Here is an 18,181-nt window from a genome sequence, read left to right as displayed (position 1 = left end):
AGAAGACCCTAAAAGCGTTCAGAGGTCTGGTTAAGCAAATCATTTATAACTAACCAACCTTGTGGGCCCAGTGTGGTAGATTCCACAAGGTGCCCCTATATCACCTGTATTCATGTATGTTTCTTACTCGTGACCAGTATTGTTCCACAATATTAGTCACTGAGCTTGCCTTACACACTCCTGGTATTCATATCATCAGTGATGGTCATTCAGTTAGTCTTTTTACCTTATGGTACTAATGTACTATGAGGCTCAGTTACCTGCTAAGTTACAACATATTAAGTTGCTGACCAAATGCTTTGATTTTGTAGGTTTTTGGTAGTGATTTTAATTTAATAGTCTTTTACCATCATTAACTCAATTGACCCAAGCACTTGGTACAGATACTAGAGGAGTCTCAGCATTTGAGCAGTCTCTTGGACATTATTGGTCACCTGCAAACTCACTGGCCAATCTGTTCATTTGAGAAAAGATGATTATTCCATTTTCCTTAAGAATTTGCATTAGATACATCTTGGGCATCCTTCCTTCTTTGTACCGCATTGAATACCTGTAATAGTTGCCTTATGTTTGACTTTATGATGTCTTTGGTCCTTAGTGTCATATGAATCTTAGTGACGAATGAATTAGACATGTGAGGCCTCATGATTTCTGTCCATCTCAGAGGTGCGTGGAGATTTGTCTATATCAGTATTTCATTGGTTGTGGTGGAAGGAAGAGGGTTTCCCCTGTTTTTTGGAGGTATTTTTCTCCTTTAGTAACTGGCTTCTCTTGTTAGATATGAAGTGGTTTGGTCTAGTTTGACTTTTGGCTATGGAGAACAAACCTCAGTTTCTACCATTTTCTTTTCAACAAAAGTCCATTGTGTACAGACTAATTTGCAGATGACTGTTTACATTTATAACTCTTTTCATACAAGAAGCTCAATCAGCTTCCTCATCTTCCAGGGTGAAGACCCAGGTCCTTTTGGTTTCCCCATCATGTTGTGGAGAGTAAGGACTTGGAGCTTGATTCCTCCAAGGCTAGTCCTTTTGAAGAGGAGAGACATGAACTGATAAAGGTTTATTGAACTAGTCTTGGTTGAATCAAGCTCTAAGACCTTACTCTCCACAAAGTAAAAGAGACCCCAGGACCAACCCCACTATGGAAGATGAGGAATGCTGACTGAAACATGGTATGAAGGGAAAGCAGGAATTGTCAGTCATCTCAAATTGAACTGAAACAGGTAATGGATTGAAAAAAGAGAGAGAGGGGGAGTTTTCTGAGCCTCAGTTTGGAAAGTGTATGGGAAGAAGAAAACCAGAGAATGATTGTCCTTTGATGATCTAGAATACCTATCCATAGAAGTGGCTTGATTGGAGTAGAACAGAATCCCTTTGGGCATACTCTTCCCTCAACAGTATCCACCATAATACTGCTGGATCTGTTTGCCAATATTCTACTTTCATCAGCTCTTTTAATTGTAATTGAGAATTCTACCAGGATTCCTCACCCTTCCCCCCAAAAAACATGACTTTGCTCCTAATGGAATATGAACCTAGGCTTTCATAAATGGAGGTATCCAGCTTTGTGAAACTTTAATCCATTACACTGTCCCTGTGGGTAGCCTGGTGTCTATTCCTGAGAGTTTTTTTGTGGGGATTTTGGTATGTTTTCAGTGGTTCTCTATGGAGTCACCTTTTATTTTATACAGTGTTTTTATCTGGGTCAATTGTATCCTTCCCTTGATGGGTATTGGATAATCTATGAATTAATTCTTCTCTCCTGATTGATCTCAACCAAAGACTGACTGGTATTTTTCCTTGTTTGGTGTTGAAAACAAGAGAACTTTTGGGTACCTGTGTCTCAGAGGCAAATGCTTGATTTGTGCTTCACCAGGGTTTAGACTTGTATTTGTTGCTTCTATTGAAACTATTTAGGATTTTCGAAACAGGCTGGGAAGGTGCAGCCTTGTCCATACAACTCATCATCCTTGGCAGTCTTTCTTGGTCCCTCTGTTCTGTGGGGAGGGTGTGCTTACTGCTGATAGCCTTGATTTTTTCCCATCTTATAGTTCAAGGATAAGGCAATTTCACTCAGTGTTTAATGGGATCCATCAAAGGGGGCTTGTTCTCTACTCCGCCTTCCACCAACACAAGAGTGATGGGAGCCTTTGCTTCTGTGGGACTCCCCGGCAGTTCAGTGAGGTTGCATTGTATCAGTTTGGAGTGCTGATTCCACTGACCTTTTAAACTCTTAGCACCTCCTCTCCTTTGGACTCTGGCTGAAGAAAAGACCTCCAGTTTTTAAAAGACCTTGGCCCCCAAAAACAAACTAAAAACAAATTAAGAACGAGGTTAAAAAAATGGCATTCTTTCATCTAAAAAGCAAAGAATCAATGAGGTTATTTTTAACGCTGACCAGAATAGACACCTAGACTCACTCATGGTCATCTGATGTCAACTCGCACACAAACCCAATAACTTGTGAAAGATGTAAAGATCCTCTGCCAGTAAAACCCTCAAAACACATCTTGATTGACTGTCCTAGATGGCATCATGAAAGAAAGACTTATTTACAAATAAATCAAAAGGATTGTTTCCAGAAGGTAATAACTTTTCAATTAATAATATCATTTTCCCTAAACAAAATTAAATTGATAAGTAAAATATAATCTTCAGATTTTTTTTTTCTCAATCTTTTTTCTTTTTTTTCTTTTTGATTGTTTTTTTCTAATTCCCCACCCCCTTTTTTATTAGATTTATTTAGTTAACTACAATTTTTTTATGTACTCTTTTCCATTCTTTTTCAAGTCCGAGAAGAACCCTAAAAGAGTACGAGGGTGGGGAAACAAATCATTTATAACTAATTGCAAGACACTAACCTTGTTTAGGCTATCCGTGGCTGGCCTGGTGTTATCAATATTGAGAGGAATTAGGGGGCCCTCTTTCCCTCTTTTCACCTAGGGGACAAGGTGTTGAGGACAGTCCAGAAAAAGCCACAGGCACTGCTCTTTTTTACCTTTTTTTGGGAGGCAGGGGGCCTGGCAGAATTTGCCTTGCAAAGAGATATTTTTATTTGATCCTACAAAATCAAATTAATATCTTAATCTAAGGAAATGAGTTGTACTCATGAGAAATTTAATTCCTATCTACCACAGTTTGAAGTACTCAGAAGACCCAACTTCTTTTCTTTTGCCATTTTCTCAAAATGTATGTGTAGGTGAATCAAAATTTTGTTTCTTAGAGGTAAATGAATGAAATTAGATAAAACTTTTGATTACCTAATATAACGACTGGAGTTAAAAAAAAAAACGAGAAATTTTGGTATTTTAACTTTTTTCTTGATAAATTTAAAATAAAATAATGTAAATCATTTTAATCATGTGAATTACTTGATGAAAACATCAAGTTGTCCCAGAGAACTAGTCAGGTATAGAATAAGTGGCTGCACCACCTTCTCAGCCAAGGAGAGTAAAGTGAAAATTATATCTTATTAGCAGCCTGACTGGCTAGTGTACATCACAGGGAATGGAAAATGTATGTGGAAAACATGGTTTTTGTTTTGAATTTTTATAATTATTTTTTTAAATTTCAAGTGTTCATGAATATCTTTATGAATGCCATATTGTTTAGAAATGTTCAAAATTTGTTAACAACCTCAAACCTTAGCTCATTAGTGTATACTTGTTAATGATTGCTGTGATAGTATTTTGAGGCATATTGTTTTTCTTAACCGTACAGTGGTTAGCGCCCATCAGTGCATTATTATTATTATTATTTAAGGTTTTTTGCAGATCCCTTGATAAAGTTGCAACTCCTTTTCATTCCTTTTACTGTACTGGGTTCAGATTATTTTTCTTCATCTTGCTGTCCAGAGATTTCCAACAATTGCTTTCCTAGTGCAACACTGAGGTTATCCTCCTTGCTACACCCTTTCAAACCTTTTTTACTTCAGATCTTGTTTCAGTGCTGAATGACCTCTAGGTCCTGATACACTCAGCCTTTGGCCAAATTTCTAGTATTCCACATTCAGTTAACAAAAAAAAAGATAAACATGTATAAAATTGTAATGGTGCTAAGTATCTTGATTTGGCAGTTTATTGATTTATGTAGAGTGAAAATATGTAATCTAACTATATTTGAAATTTAATATTAAGTTACCTAATATGAAAAGATAGGAGTAGTCCTCAAAACTAATTTCTTTGTACTTTCAGAGAAGCGTGATCTGATTGATTTGGTAACCCATCACATCTGTCGCCAACGTGGAGTGTATGGTGGTTCACCACAAGGCACTGCCCCTAGCAATGAAAATCACAATTTTCCAAGAAATGGGCGGCCTCAAAACAAACCTGCAACTTCTCCAGTCACAAGAGATGATGGCATTCGGGTGAGGCCATGTAGTTCCCCAGACAATGACATCTGTAGCATGGGTAGCATAAGAGTAAGGCCAATGGATAGCATTAGGGTTAGACCTGGCAGGCCTGTGTCTCCTGATTCTAATGACTATGATCCTGAAAGTGATCTAGGTATTAGGGTCTTTGCTTCAGATTTCCCTAACAGACCTCAACAGAGAGCTAGTAGTGTTTCTCCATTGGGACCTTCCGTGTTGATGGGTGTCTGAAAGAAGAGGAGGTTGAATCATTTATCCATTGGTGGTTAGATTGTACAACCTTTTATGTAGTTTTTAGATTGTGTCATAATGGTTTTCTAGTCAACCTTGCCTTAAAGTTTTTTACTCAGATCACTGTAGTTTAGAGGATGTCAGCGTGTCCAGTGAGGGTCAAGTCCCAAGTTCCACAACAAAGTTTAGACTCTGCTTTTGTGACCAAACTAGTTAATATTTAAGATGATCACCCTCAGTCCATCCATAACTCTGGGCTTGAAGGATCCAGTCAGTCCTGTCCACAAACAGTTGAGTCCCCATTGGAAGTGCCTGAGACTGCTGCAACAGATGTCGATGAGCCCATGGATGTCGACCATCCGGCCAGTACTTTAGATGAAGAGCCTCAGGTCCCATTAGCTACATCACCCTCATCAGCTTCATCATCAGCAACTTTTCCATCTGAATCGTCTTCTCCAGAGCCAACAAAACAAGTAATACTAAAGGCAGATATATATTGTAGTTCTTGTTATTGAATTTCAAATTCTTGTTTCATTATGAAAAGGAAAATTGAAAATGAGGGTAATGTTGTTTGATACAGATTAGCCCAAAAGATAGTATGGGTAAAGATCCTCCTTTCCGAGTAAGGTCTCTGATAATCATAAAACTTGAACTTGGAAAAGAAGTATTATTATAAAACTTGAATGTTTGTAATACAGTGTTGTTCACCACCCAAAATCATAGCAAAGGGTCTTTGAGATAGCACTGGCATGATAGTTCGTAGTTTGTAAGTGTAAAGTACCAGTCTCTGATAGATAGAATAAAACTTTCAAAAGACTTATTATTATCAAGCTTTAATGTCTATAATGCCTTGCTGTTCAACTCCCAAAATCATAATCAAGGGCCTTTGTTCCTTTTTTTATTTACTTAGTTTTTTTTTTCTTTTTCAAACCACTAGAAGGTTGTAGTGTCCTTTATTTTGAGTTCTAGAATTATGATCTTGAGGTTGAGGTTATAGCAAAAACTGATAAAGCTGTGATTGTATACTAAGATGTCCTTCAAGAATTGTCGGAAAAGGTACATAATTCTTATTGGATGTTTGTCAGAATAAAAAACATTTTCTGTTTCCCTTGTACAAACAGTTGGATGCTCTTAGTGTGGTGTGACATATCGCTCTAGTTTGTCATATTGGAAATGCATAACAATATGTTTTAAGTTGAGTTGGATGGTTACGTGATCTGTTCTATGTAACGTTTTTGTTTGTGGAGATGGAAGTCCACTTGCAGTAAAATAAAGTTTTGTACATGCAACTTACCCGTCAGATATATACTTAGCTATAGTTCCGGCCCTGACAGAAATTCAAATTTCGCGGCACACGCGACAGGTAGGTCAGGTGATTCACCATACCCGCCGCTGGGTGGCGGAATAGGAACCATTCCCGTTTTCATGTCAGATTTTCTGTCGCTGGTTCCGCAACATCTGTTGTTGGTTCCTTCTGCTTAGACTTTCATTTTTCGCTTGCTGAGGATTATTTTGACCCTTTGGTGACGTATTGGATCTTTGGCTTGGCATACGCTTTTGTGGACTGTTTTTGATTTTGGCTTTGGTATTTTTCTAAGAATGTCTGATCAGAGTATTGCACCGGTGTTTCGTGTGTGTGTAAGGTCTGATTGTAAGGTGAGACTACCGAAAGCTTCGTAGATCCTCATACTGTGTGTTCGAGGTGTAGGAGAATGATTGCTCTATTGAGAACACGTGTGTTGAATGTGAGAATCTCACTGAACTGGAATGGAAGGCTTTGAACTTGTATGTACGCAAGTTGGAGAAGGACAGAGTTAGGAAGGCTTCTTCCAGAAGCTCTAGTAGGTCTCTTTTCCAAGGAGGTAGATTTAGAACCTAACACTCTTCCAGATTCTCCTGTCACTCCAGTTGTTTCAGCTCCCCTTCTCCCTTCGCCGAACCTGTGGATTCGTCGTCGGAGATGGCTGCAATGAAGGCTACGATCCGCAAGATGCAGCGTTGCAGATGCGTTGGCGGAGGAAAAGAAAGTGAGAAGTGATAGTGATTTGTGTAGTGTCCCCAGTGTAGTGGAGGGGGCGCTGACCGCCTCCCGTCATCGCTCCTAGGCCCAGACCTCTTCCAAACTCCCAGACCCAGTGGAGGAGGAATGTCGACAGCCGCAAGGGGATGAAGAGCGCCCTAACGGTCAGGCGCCCTTCGCAGCGCCTGTTGACGCCCCAGGCTGCCTTAGATCGCCGAGAAAAGGGATCTTAAAGAAGTGTTTCTCATCTTCTGCTTCTTCTTCCCCTAAACGTGGTTGGAGTTCGACTGAGGAGTCGCGGCCTTTGAAGAGGACTTGGAAGGCTCCTAGAGGAGACGCATTGGACTCTAGCCCTGAGCGCTTCCCTGAAGGTTCTCCTGTTTCAAAGAAGAGAACTCAAGATCTCTCCTCCTCTTCTTCTGGTGTTCAGGAGTCCACCAAACAGATCCTGGTAGGCCTCCAGGCTCAACTCGCTGCTCTTGCTGGCTCTTTATCAAAGAGCTCCTCTCGCCGGAAGGATGCCTCTTTCCCATCAAGTCCTCCAAGAGACACTCTTCCTCCAGCAAATCGTCTTCTTTGAAGCCCTCTTCCCTGTTGCGCCCCAGCAGCAGGCTCTCCTCTCCTTCCAGGCTCTCCTCTCCTGGTAGGCTCTCTCTCTCCTGGTAGGCGCCCTCTCCGCCAGGCGCTCCTCCTGGCCCAGGCGCCTCCCTCGTAGGCGCTCCTCTCCTGATAGGCGCTCATCTCCTGGTAGGCGCTCCCCTCCTTGTAGGCGCTCCCTCCTCGCCTCTTCGCCTCCCGGATAGCGCCTCTCCACCCAGGCGCCGCGCCCTCGTGCCGCCGGCCTTCTCCTGTTGGAGATACTTTCTCCAAAGTCAAACGCTCTCTCGTTCCTCACCTCGGAAGTTCTTCTCCAGCCTCCTTCTCGCCTGTTAGCGCCCCTCCCCTAGCAAGGGCTCCTCTTCAGTTCGAGCTTCTTCTCCTGTCAGGCGCAGTCATCTTGCAGGCGCTTTCTCTCGATCATCGGTCTCCAGTGGACAAAGGCTCCTCTCCTTCTAGGCGCCTCTTCTTCTGGCAAAGGCCCTTCTACTTCTAGACGTTCTCCTCCTTCTGGCCTGAGGCGTTATCGGAGGACGAATTCCCAAAGATATCACCATTTCTGGATTACAAGAGGTTGACAGCTCTTCTAGTCCAGGAGTATGGAGATTCCCCAAGCCTGCTTCTCCTCCTCCTCCTGGTTCCATGCTCCACGAGCACCAAGGCCTCAAATCTTCCTCTTTAGTTAAAATGCGCCCTACGATCTCCATGAAGAAAGCGCTTAAAGGTTTCGGAGAGTGGCTCTTCAAAGAAAGATGCCGGCAAGACTGTCTTCCTTTGCCTCCCCAGGCTTTCGGGAAGAGCAGGGAATGTGGTACGAGACTAGGAGCCGGATGGGGTTAGCTCCCCCTTCTGCTGGCTCAGATTTTTCTTCTCTGGTGGATTCTTCCAGAAGACTCTCCTTTAATTCGCCAAGGCTTCTTGGGACTTTGTGAACTGGACCATTTCAAGGGCCTTTTTCCGTGCTGAAGTTTTCAACTTCATGGACTGGTCTCTTGGGGCCCTTAGCCAAGAGGAAGTCTTGAAGAGGATTCAGTCAGTATGAGGACCTCAGCAGTGTGTTGTCTTGCCTGACAAAGCTGTTAAGGACGGCTCGATGGAGATCGCCTCCCTGTTCGGCACTGGCCTGCTTAAGAAGAGGTCAGTATTCAGCGCTTTCCTCTCCAAATCGGTCTCTCCTCTTCCCAGAGGTCTTCCTCTTGTACGCTCCTTTATCTAGCCATCTTTTCCCACAAGAAACTGTGAAGGAGGTCTCTCGTTTTTTGTCTGAGAAGGCTTCAGGACCTACTAGCTCAGTCTTCAAAGAGGATGAGACCTGCTGCTCCTCTTGCTAAGAAGGAGAAGCCCCTGTCAGGAGCCCTTTCGCTCATCCAGGTCTATTAGGAGGCGTAGACCTGAGAGAAGATCCAGGGTTTCAGGACTCCCTTCCAGGAAGTCCAAGTGAAAATCAAGTCCTCCAGACTCCAGTAGGTGCCAGACTTCTAGATTTCGCCGGCCTGGGCACAGAAGGAGCGGACGAATGGTCCTCTCTGTTTTGAGGAAGGGGTACCTCATTCCCTTCTTTCGAAACCTCCCCTTGACTACAACTCAGGGAGTTATCGGCGGATACAAGGATCCTGTGCGGGAGGCAAGCCCTTCTTCTAGCCACGATCAAATGCTAGAAAAGTCTGCCAGAACTGGTGCAAGATCTTCACTCCCGGATTTTGTGTCCGCTTTTCTTGTTCCAAAATCCTCGGGAGGGGTGGAGACCGGTCTTGGACGTGAGCTCCTGAACTCGTTCGTCAGAAGAAGAAGTTCTCTATGGAGACGACGCCTTCAGTTCTGTCGCTCTTCGTCAAGGGAGATTGGATGGTGTCCCTGGACCTTCAGGATGCTTACTTCCACGCTCCCATCCATCCCTCCTCCAGGAAGTTCCTAAGGTTCATGGTAGACGGCAGAACTTTTCAGTTCAGGGCTCTGTGTTTCGACTTTCCACAGCTCCCCAAGTGTTCCGACCATTCTCAGAATGTGGCTCACTGGTTGCACTTGGAGGGGGTAGGATTTCCTTGTATCTCGACGACTGGCTCTGGTCCAGTTCAAAGAACCGTTGTCTGGAGGACCTTTCTCGGACTTTTTAAAACCTGGTCCAGTCTCTAGACTTCTTTGTGAACCTCGAGAAGTCTCAGATGATTCCTCAGCAGGAAATTGTCTACCTGGGGATTCAGATGGATTCTCAGGGTTTTGAGCCGCTTCCCCTCCCTGGAAAGAGGAACGCTGCCTTCAAAAGGTGACAGACTTTCTGAGAAAGACAGTTGTTCGGCGAGGGAATGGATGAGTCTGCTGGGGACCATTTCCTCGCTGGAACAGTTCGTTTCTCTGGAAGGCTTCACCTCAGACCTCTTCAGTTCTTCCTGAAAGAATCTTGGGATCGGAAGTCCCAAGACTTGTCGATTCCTTCCAGATCTCATGTCAGGTAAAGGAACATCTCCTGTTGGTGGTTAGACCTCAGAAGCTGGGTCTAGGAATTCCTCTGCAACCGCCGAGCCCTCGCCTAGTGTTGTTCTCAGACGCGTCGAGTCGGGTTGGGGAGCAACACTAGGCTCGAAGAAGTGTCAGGCACCTGGGACACGGATCAGAGGTCCTGGCACATCAACATGAAAGAGCTGGTAGCCATTCACCTAGCTCTTCCAGATCTGAACTTCTGGTCAAGGGATCAGTAGTTCTAGTCAATTCGACAACACCACAGCCCTGGCTTATATCAGGAAGCAAGGAGGACACATTCCTTCTCCCTGTACATTGCAGCAAGGAACCTTCTGTTATGGGCGGGGAGAGAAACATCGTTCTCCTCACCAGATTTGTTCAGGGAGAAAGGAATGAGAGAGCAGATCTGCTCAGCAGAAAAGATCGAGTTCTTCCTACAGAATGGTCCTCTTCATCAGGAGGTTTGCGAAAGGCTGTGGGTTCCTGTGGGGGAGACCCTCATAGACCTCTGCTTCGCAACCCATTGGAACAAGAGGTTGGAGAATTACTGCTCCCAATCTCGGACCCCAGAGCAGTAGCAATAGACGGCCTTCTCCTAGATTGGGACGGTCTAGACGGCTACGCTTTTCCCCCCTGCTCAAGATAATAGGGGAGGTAATAAGAAAGTTCATTTCTTGAAGGGCACCAAGCTCACCCTGATCGCTCCTTTTGGCCATCCAGAGACTGGTTCACAGAGGTACTGGAATGGATGATAGATTTTCCCAGGTCGCTCCCTCTCAGGAGCGATCTTCTCAAACAGCCCCACTGACAGATTTCACAAGAATCTTCCCGCTCTAAACCTAACTGCCTTCAGACTGTCGAAGGACTGGTTAGAGCTGAAGGATTTTCGTGCAAGGCTGCTAAGGCTATCGCCAGAGCTGAAGATCTTCTACCTTGCGCCTCCAGTCGAAGTGGGAAGTCTTTCGGAGATGGTGCCGATCTAAGAAAGTGTCCTCTTCCAGTACCTCTGTAATGGAGATTGCGGATTTCCTTCTCTACTAAGGGAGCAGTGTAACCTGGCGGTTTCCACCATAAAGGGTATAGGAGCATGCTGTCTTCAGTCTTTAGACACAGAGGTCGGAACATCTCTGATAATAAAGACCTTCACGACCTTTATAAGTCTTTTGAAACTTCTAAAAATAAGTCCCTAGACCTCCCAGCTGGAATTTGGACGTGGTCCTAAAATTCCTAATGTCCCATAAGTTTGAGCCTCCTCGATCTGCCTCTTTCAGGGATTTAACCAGAAAATCGCTGTTTCTTTTCGCTCTTGCTTCTGCCAAAAGATTGAGCGAATTACAAGCTTTGGAAGGTTCTGTAGGCTTTAAGAAGGACTCTGCAATCTGCTCCTTTCAGCCTCTTCTTAGCAAAGAATGAGAACCCTTCAAAACCTTGGCCTAGGAGTTTTGAGGTCAAGGACTCTCCGATCTTTCAGGACAGGAGCTGGAACACACACTCTGTCCAGTAAGAAGTCTTAAATATTATTTGGAGAGAAAGAAACAGCTCAGAGGCAACACCGAAAGTCTTTGGTGCCTGTCAAGGATCCTTCAAGAGCAATTTCCAAGAATGCCCAGGCTTTCTTCATTAAGGATATTATAAAAGAGGCTCATCTTTCATGCAAAGACGAACATTTTCAGCTCCTAAGAGTTAATGCTCATGAGGTGAGAGCAATAGCTACTTCTCTGGCTTTCCACAAGTCTTGGTCCCTCCAGTCTATTGTGGACTCTACATACTGGAGATGTAACTCAGTGTTTGCTTCTCATTATTTGAGAGATGTTAAGTGTGACATATGAGAAGTGCTTCTCTCTAGAGCTTACGTATCCAGCGGATTCGGTGCTGGGTCAAGGAGCTGAAGCTAATCCTAGTTAATTTAGTGTTATTTTTAATTGTTTGTTGTGTTTTTATGGTCGGTTGAAAAAGAGTGTTGCAGGTCTCTCTCTTTTTTTTCATCTCGTATTACTAACAAGGTTAGGCTTGGTCAGGTGGTCGGTTTTGGTTGTTAGCTCCTTGTATTTTTATTACCTAGCTCTGTCATGTAAGAGGATAGCCCCCATTGATATGATTCAGGTAGAGGGCTCTGTCTTGTAAGTGGGTTAATCCCCATTGACACGATCCATAACAGGCTCTGTCATGTAAGTGGGTTTTTCCCCATTGATATGATCCAGAAGGGCTGTCAGTCTTAGGTCACTTCCTCGCTGAAGCTCTTGAGGCATGCAGACTCATAGACAGTATCCATGAAGTCTTCTGCCCAATCAGGTAAGAACCATGGTTTTGTTTATTCCTACAACATATGTTGTTTCCCTTTTTTAGTTCTTAGCTGTCTTTGCCCTCTCCAAGGGTGCCAATCAGCTAAGTATATATCTGACGGGTAAGTTTCATGTACAAAAATGATATTTTTATGATAAAATAAAGTTTTGCATACATACTTTACCCGGCAGATATATACGATTAATGGCCCACCCAGCCTCCCTCAGGAGACAGGTGGAAGAGAAAATCTGACATGAAAACGGGAATGGTTCCTATTCCCGCCACCCAGCGGGGTATGGTAGATCACCTGACCTACCTGTCGCGTGTGCCACGAAATTTGAATTTCTGTCGGGAACGCCGGAGACTATAGCTAAGTATATATCTGCCGGGTAAGTATGTACAAAACTTTATTTTATCATAAAAATATCATTTTTACTTTATTTTATATCTGAAAATATACTTTATTTACATGAAACTTGCCTAATGTTCATATAACCATAAATTTTGAGTTCAGGTTTTTCTGGCAGTTGAGAAAAAGAAAAAGGAAATAGAGGGGTTGCACCTGTTTTATTGCAGTATATCCTTGCCATTTATAACCAATTTATAAAACATTAAAAAAAAATTATCAGGGTAGGAACAGTTTGTCTTTGGGAAAGCATGGCAGGCTCACAAAATAGAGGACATATATTGTTAAAGTGTGGGCCATGGAAGATTTCTGCCCCATGTGTAGTGATTGGCTTGTTAATATTATGAACTGGTAAATATTTTTTTTATAGTATGTAGTAAACAAGGAGGCCTAGATAATGATAAAACAAACACTTAGCCCTACCTGAGGAACTGGAACACTGTGTTTACAATTCCAGGTTCAGGCTCAGGTTCTGATTCCTACATCCCTGCTAAAGGTTCTCCAATCTGGATTCCTTCCCTTCTCCCTTGTGGTTCAAATGATATGATTTAGGATTTGCTGTGTTCTTGTTTAAATATAAATTGCAGTAACATTTTCAAAATTTTATTAAATTTATAAAATAGCTAGGCTTGCAACAACAAAGTCTGAGATCCCCTCAACCACAGAAGCAAGTGGTGCTGGAGACTCCATTGTGAAGAGGATTTGGTCTCTGGACTGCCTGCTGTTATTTCAGTGGTTTTTTTAATATATAGAGAGAGAGTTGTTGCCTAGGACTAAGTTACACTTCCCTCGACCCTAAATGGAAGGAGGTTGACCTGTGTTCCTAGGAGACCAGTTGGCTCGAAGAAAATCATTCGTGCACCCTTCAGCTCCTTCAGATCAGTGCAAGCAAGCATTTGAGACATTAAATTCATTTCAGGATTGTAAATTGAGTTCTGATTTTGATGATTTAGAAAAGCATATTTAGGTAGATAGAATTAGGCTTCAGTCAAAAAGGAAGATAGCCAGATTACCTAAGCAAAAGCAGATTTTCTGCAGACTTTGTTTTCTCAAACACTGACTGCTCTACCTTCCAGTGACACTTTGGTCCTAGGTGATTCTTCTGTGTCTTGAAAGAGTTGTACAACATCATTTGCAGAAAGACCATTGGAGTCATCACTTTTATGTGTTGATGCCAAGAATGCCGCTCCTTTCAGAGCAGTGGCAATGTTGACATCCCCTCATAATGTAACAGTCTGTCTCTGTCTTCTTCGCAACTGTTAGGAATTTCTTAGGCATGTCATAAAGAAGGGAGAGGAGTAAATGCACAAACATCCAACTCGTCCAACTGTTCCACCAACAGTGTTTAGATGAGAAGACCCTTGCCACTTCAAGATGTACAATAGAATGAGGAAACTCATTTTGCTCCTACTAGGAATTGCAAAAAAGGTTCAGATGCTTATTTCTTCATTAGATGGGACTGTAAATTTTATTTTTGCAGTGACTGTACTTCATAGGATCAAACTGCAATATTTCTTGTAAAATTAATGGCATTTTTCCTTCAAATACAAACATTTGTCTTACAGAATATCCCACATCTAACAAAATCTGCCCATCACTCACCACTCATACCTTCAGGTACCCTGTTAGCACACTCAACCAGCTTTATGGCTTGGTGTTGAAAGATAATCTATAGAATATGTAGGTTACTTTTAAGACAAATACAGTTTATAGGAAGAATAGGAAGAATTTTGGTAATTTTTTAAAAAAACTTTTGATGATTGTGTAAACATTGTTTTATATATGTAACTTACCAAGTAATTACATAGCTATTAATTTCTACTTTCAAGGCAGCTTCACCTTTGAAACTTCCCAGTAACAGATCTTTGTTTTGGTGCAGGTAAGTGGTTAAACCAAACCTCTACTGGCAGTAAAGTTTTACCCCTGCCTTTACTCTCAACCACTGCCTGCTTAAAACCCACTCTAAAAACAATGGAACTGCCCATTTGGATAGCTTAAACCAAGAAAACCTTTGTAAAAATGCTCCACCACCTGAGTAATTTAATAGTTTTATCACAAAAGTGCATTTATTCATGAAAATTATATGAACATGCAGTAATATGTTGAATATTTCTTCAGTGAAAAATAACCGTGAAATGGTTCTACTTTTTCCCAAGGATGGCCTATCTTGGTGTATGTTCCACCCTGAAACCTGCAGCGCTGAATGTGTGAGTCCGCAACCATGAGAATGCGAAACAGGGGGTTTCTGTATAGGTATTCTAACAGAACAGCTGAAGAGCAACAGTTCATTTCTGCTTCAATGACCATACATCGAGTTGTTCAGCACTTTGTTTTGATTGTTCAGGAGTATTCACTGGGTGGTTTTGATTGTTATCCAGGATATGGTGAAGTATTCTGTACTTTGGTAGCCAATGCACTGTACAGTTCTTATTACACAGACTGCAGCTGTCCAGTAAACTAGTTGTAAAAAGGCTGCAATACTATTGGTGTGTTTTATTGTAACCAGACACTGATTTTGATGTTTTTCATTAAACCAGACAATTTTGTTCTAAATGACTTGACAAGCAAAGAATGTAGAACTTTGGAAGTTAAATGGAGAATTTTGACTGCCCATTTAGATAAGCTAGAACAAGGGTAGATAAAGGCGCCTGCTTTTTAAGCCAATCTAGAAACCATTGTCTTCCACTCCTAAACCGGTCCTTTCAACCGGTGACTGCCTAGGTCACCTATTCCTTCTTCCCTCACTTCCTGCCATCCCTTGCAGTACCTGGCTGCCATCCTCTGAACCTCAGTGCCACTGCCAGCCTCTTTGCCCGGATTGACAAGAAATTTGACATGTTAGTGCTAAACCCCTTTGCTCAAATAGCTGTTCAGTAAGTCCATTCATATTGTGAAATCTCACTTTCTTCAACCCTTTCTCCTGACAGTGCAAGTGTTGTGTTCAACTGGAAAGGTGTGCCTTCCTGTCCCACCTTTGATCACTTTATTCGGAGGCCCCTTTCAAAACTGAATGACCTGCACCTGAGGTCTGAGTGCAAACCATAAGTCCAAGGGACGTTGGCGGGGTTTGCATCCCATTCCTTTGCATTCCCTGAACCTAACCACTTTTATTTCCCAGGTTTCATTGGCTATCGATGTCTTGCTGTGCTCCCAGTGGCTGCTAACCTGTATCTTCCAATGGTTCTGGTTTGGATGATTTTAACGACACATGCTGGCATTTTTTCTGATTCCTCCAGGGCTTGGAAGAGGCAACATTATGGAGGAAGAACCCGCCCACTCCTGGGCATGCACTTCACTGGGACCAAGAGCCCTCTTGTGAAAAACGTCTCTGCATTAGGATTCCGAGCTCCCATTTGACTTTCTATTTTGCCCATTGGCTCCACAGAAACAAACCTCACAAACGTACAAAGGACAAAACACCTCATGGGATGCAGCTCCCAGAACTGCTTTAACGCCCAAGTGTCTCTCAATCTCCCAGTGACTTCCAGCTCTCCTGGTTTTGGGACGATGCTTCAAGGTTCATCTGATTGGCTCCCAATAACAGCAGGTCAACTCTCTTTTGCCCTCTGTTAAGTTCCCAGTGAAAAATACCAACATTCCCTGGAAATTTTTTTCCTGTGTATTTGTACATTAAACCCCTATTATAGCGTTCTCATGATTCATTGGACTCATGTATTCATGATTTCTCAGTGGAACATATCAAATCATTATTCACGGAAAATTCTTAGTTCGAGGTATTTTTCACACTGAAATATACCCTAAGTCACTGTATTTTCATCTCATTTCATGACTAAATGCACTTTTTGTGATAAACTCAAAAATACTCAACCAGCAGAGTCCTTTTAAGTATTCGTGTTGGCTGTTCGGGACAATGTGTGGTTCTCCTGGAAGAATAAGAGTAAGGTTTACTGTATATACATTCCATAGAGATATCCGCAAATAGGTGAGTCCGTGAATCGTGAGAATGCGAATACGGGGGGTTTACTGTACAGTAATACTCCAAACTTGCCATTCAAGTTGTCGCCACTTCACAGATTGCTTTCCCTTTTCGTTGAAACCTTCTAATAAATTGTCATACACAGTTTTGGAGGCACGCAAACATTTGAGAACTCCTCTCCGTGTTTGGTTATTTTTTATGTAATTAATAAGACTTCAACCACTGTAAATTAAATAATATTAAATAATAAAAGAAAAGGAGCTACTCCTCTCCTAGGCCTCTCTGGGTGAGCCTCCTCTGTGGGGCTTGCTCAATTGCTCTAGGCCTCACGTGCCTCATTTATTACTGTTTCTCTGTAGTGTCTTTAACTGTTCCAGAGATAATTTTAAATGGTTCTAAGTCACACCCTGTATGGTCTACAAACAGTCCCGCGCCATTTTGAAATAGAGACATAGAGCATTTCAGAACAAGAGAAAGAGACTGAATAAAGTTTTAAAACGAGGTTGAGAAGACTTCTAAAAATATTTTTAAGTCAACATTTATTTCTTTTTGCCTCTCTAATGACTTATTAACTTTAAATGAAATTACGATAACTTCTTTCATTTAAAAGTTAGGCCTTTAACTGTCAGCCTCCTTCCACATGATATCTAACTTAAGAATAATCTCTCTCTCTTGCTCTCTCTCTCTCTTTGGACTCTCTCTCTCTCTCTCTCTCTCTCTGGAACCCCCATGTCACAGGAGCAGTGCACATTTTTACAACTTAATTTCTCTGTGTGTCTTTACCTGTTGTACAGTAGATAGTTTAAATTGATCTAATTTTACCTGTACTGTCTATGAAGTGTAAATGAGTTAGTGTGGCAAATACATTCTAAAACATAGAGACCATAACGACTGAGTTGTATTAGTCCAAATAAAAACACTGTTTGGGTCCTGAAAAGGCATTTCAGAAGAAAGAGAAAGAGACACCTAGAATAATGAAATTATTAAAAGAGGTTGAGAAGACTCCAAAATTCTTCGCTTGTAGAGAAGGAGAGACAGAAATTCTCTTCTAACTCTCTATTTTTATGTCAAAACATTTACGTTCTTTTTTACTGGACCACTCTCCTGGACAGCCCCCTGTAACATTTAAGTGAAATTACAGTAACTTTAATTTTCATTTAGCCTTCCCAACTTAATAGGGGGCAAGGGAAGAAGAAGGGAGGGTGCATATTTAGTGTTTAAACTTTGCCATTTTTAGAGGTGTGCCAAACTTGCCATCGGGCAACATGGCAGGGTTCAGAACCTAACCCTGAGAAAATTCCTTTGGGATGACTGTACATTTCTTTCCAGAGCGCTGAAGGAAATCTCACCAGCCACTCAAGACTCTTTACTGCTTCCTTCATCAACTATTGGGATCTATCCTGCTTCTGGGGAAACGTCTTTCACCTCAGAAACCAGAGGAAACTGTGACAGATGGGCACTTTTGCCTTTCTTCCAGTAGAAGAGGAACAGAGGAACAGAAACTTGTCATGTATGCATCCCTCTTAAATTATTTTCTGTTTTGTTTTCCTTCATACTTTTTCCACAATGGAAACGACACTCTTCACCTGGGTCTTCCTTCATGTTGCAGCAACTTCATATTTCTGGAAACTTCTGAAGGTGGCTTTTTCAAATTCCATCCAAGAAAGCTTTACTCAGGCATTGACTCTGGTTGTCCAAGAAGAGGTGTTAGTTCAGGACTGTGTTTTGTTCTCTCCTTCTCCCAGGTGTCTAAAAGGAAGCATGTGTTTTGATGGGCCTGTCTAAAAGGAAGCATGTGTTTATGTTATCTGGACAATTGGCAGTCCTTGGGGTTCTCATGCTTCCAGTCCTCCAGGGGACTTCTCCATGAGTTTTGATT

The 18,181-nt window shown here is 42.3% G+C and overlaps 1 protein-coding gene across 1 annotated transcript in view; it reads left to right on the top strand.

Moving 5' to 3' along the window:
• The window catches only part of LOC136836115 (E3 ubiquitin-protein ligase RNF34-like), a 99,235-nt gene that overhangs the window by 62,414 nt on the left and 18,640 nt on the right, over window positions 1-18,181 (top strand). Inside the window, exons 4-5 of the mRNA XM_067100106.1 lie at window positions 4,196-4,594; window positions 4,828-5,075. Coding sequence (XP_066956207.1) covers window positions 4,196-4,594; window positions 4,828-5,075 — 647 coding nt within the window. The remainder of the gene's footprint in view (window positions 1-4,195; window positions 4,595-4,827; window positions 5,076-18,181) is intronic.

This window comes from Macrobrachium rosenbergii, chromosome 56 (assembly GCF_040412425.1).
Source record: "Macrobrachium rosenbergii isolate ZJJX-2024 chromosome 56, ASM4041242v1, whole genome shotgun sequence".
Lineage (NCBI taxonomy): Eukaryota > Metazoa > Arthropoda > Malacostraca > Decapoda > Palaemonidae > Macrobrachium > Macrobrachium rosenbergii.
The sequence above is the reverse complement of the archived record's forward strand: the minus strand, read 5'-3'. Positions and strand labels throughout refer to the sequence as shown.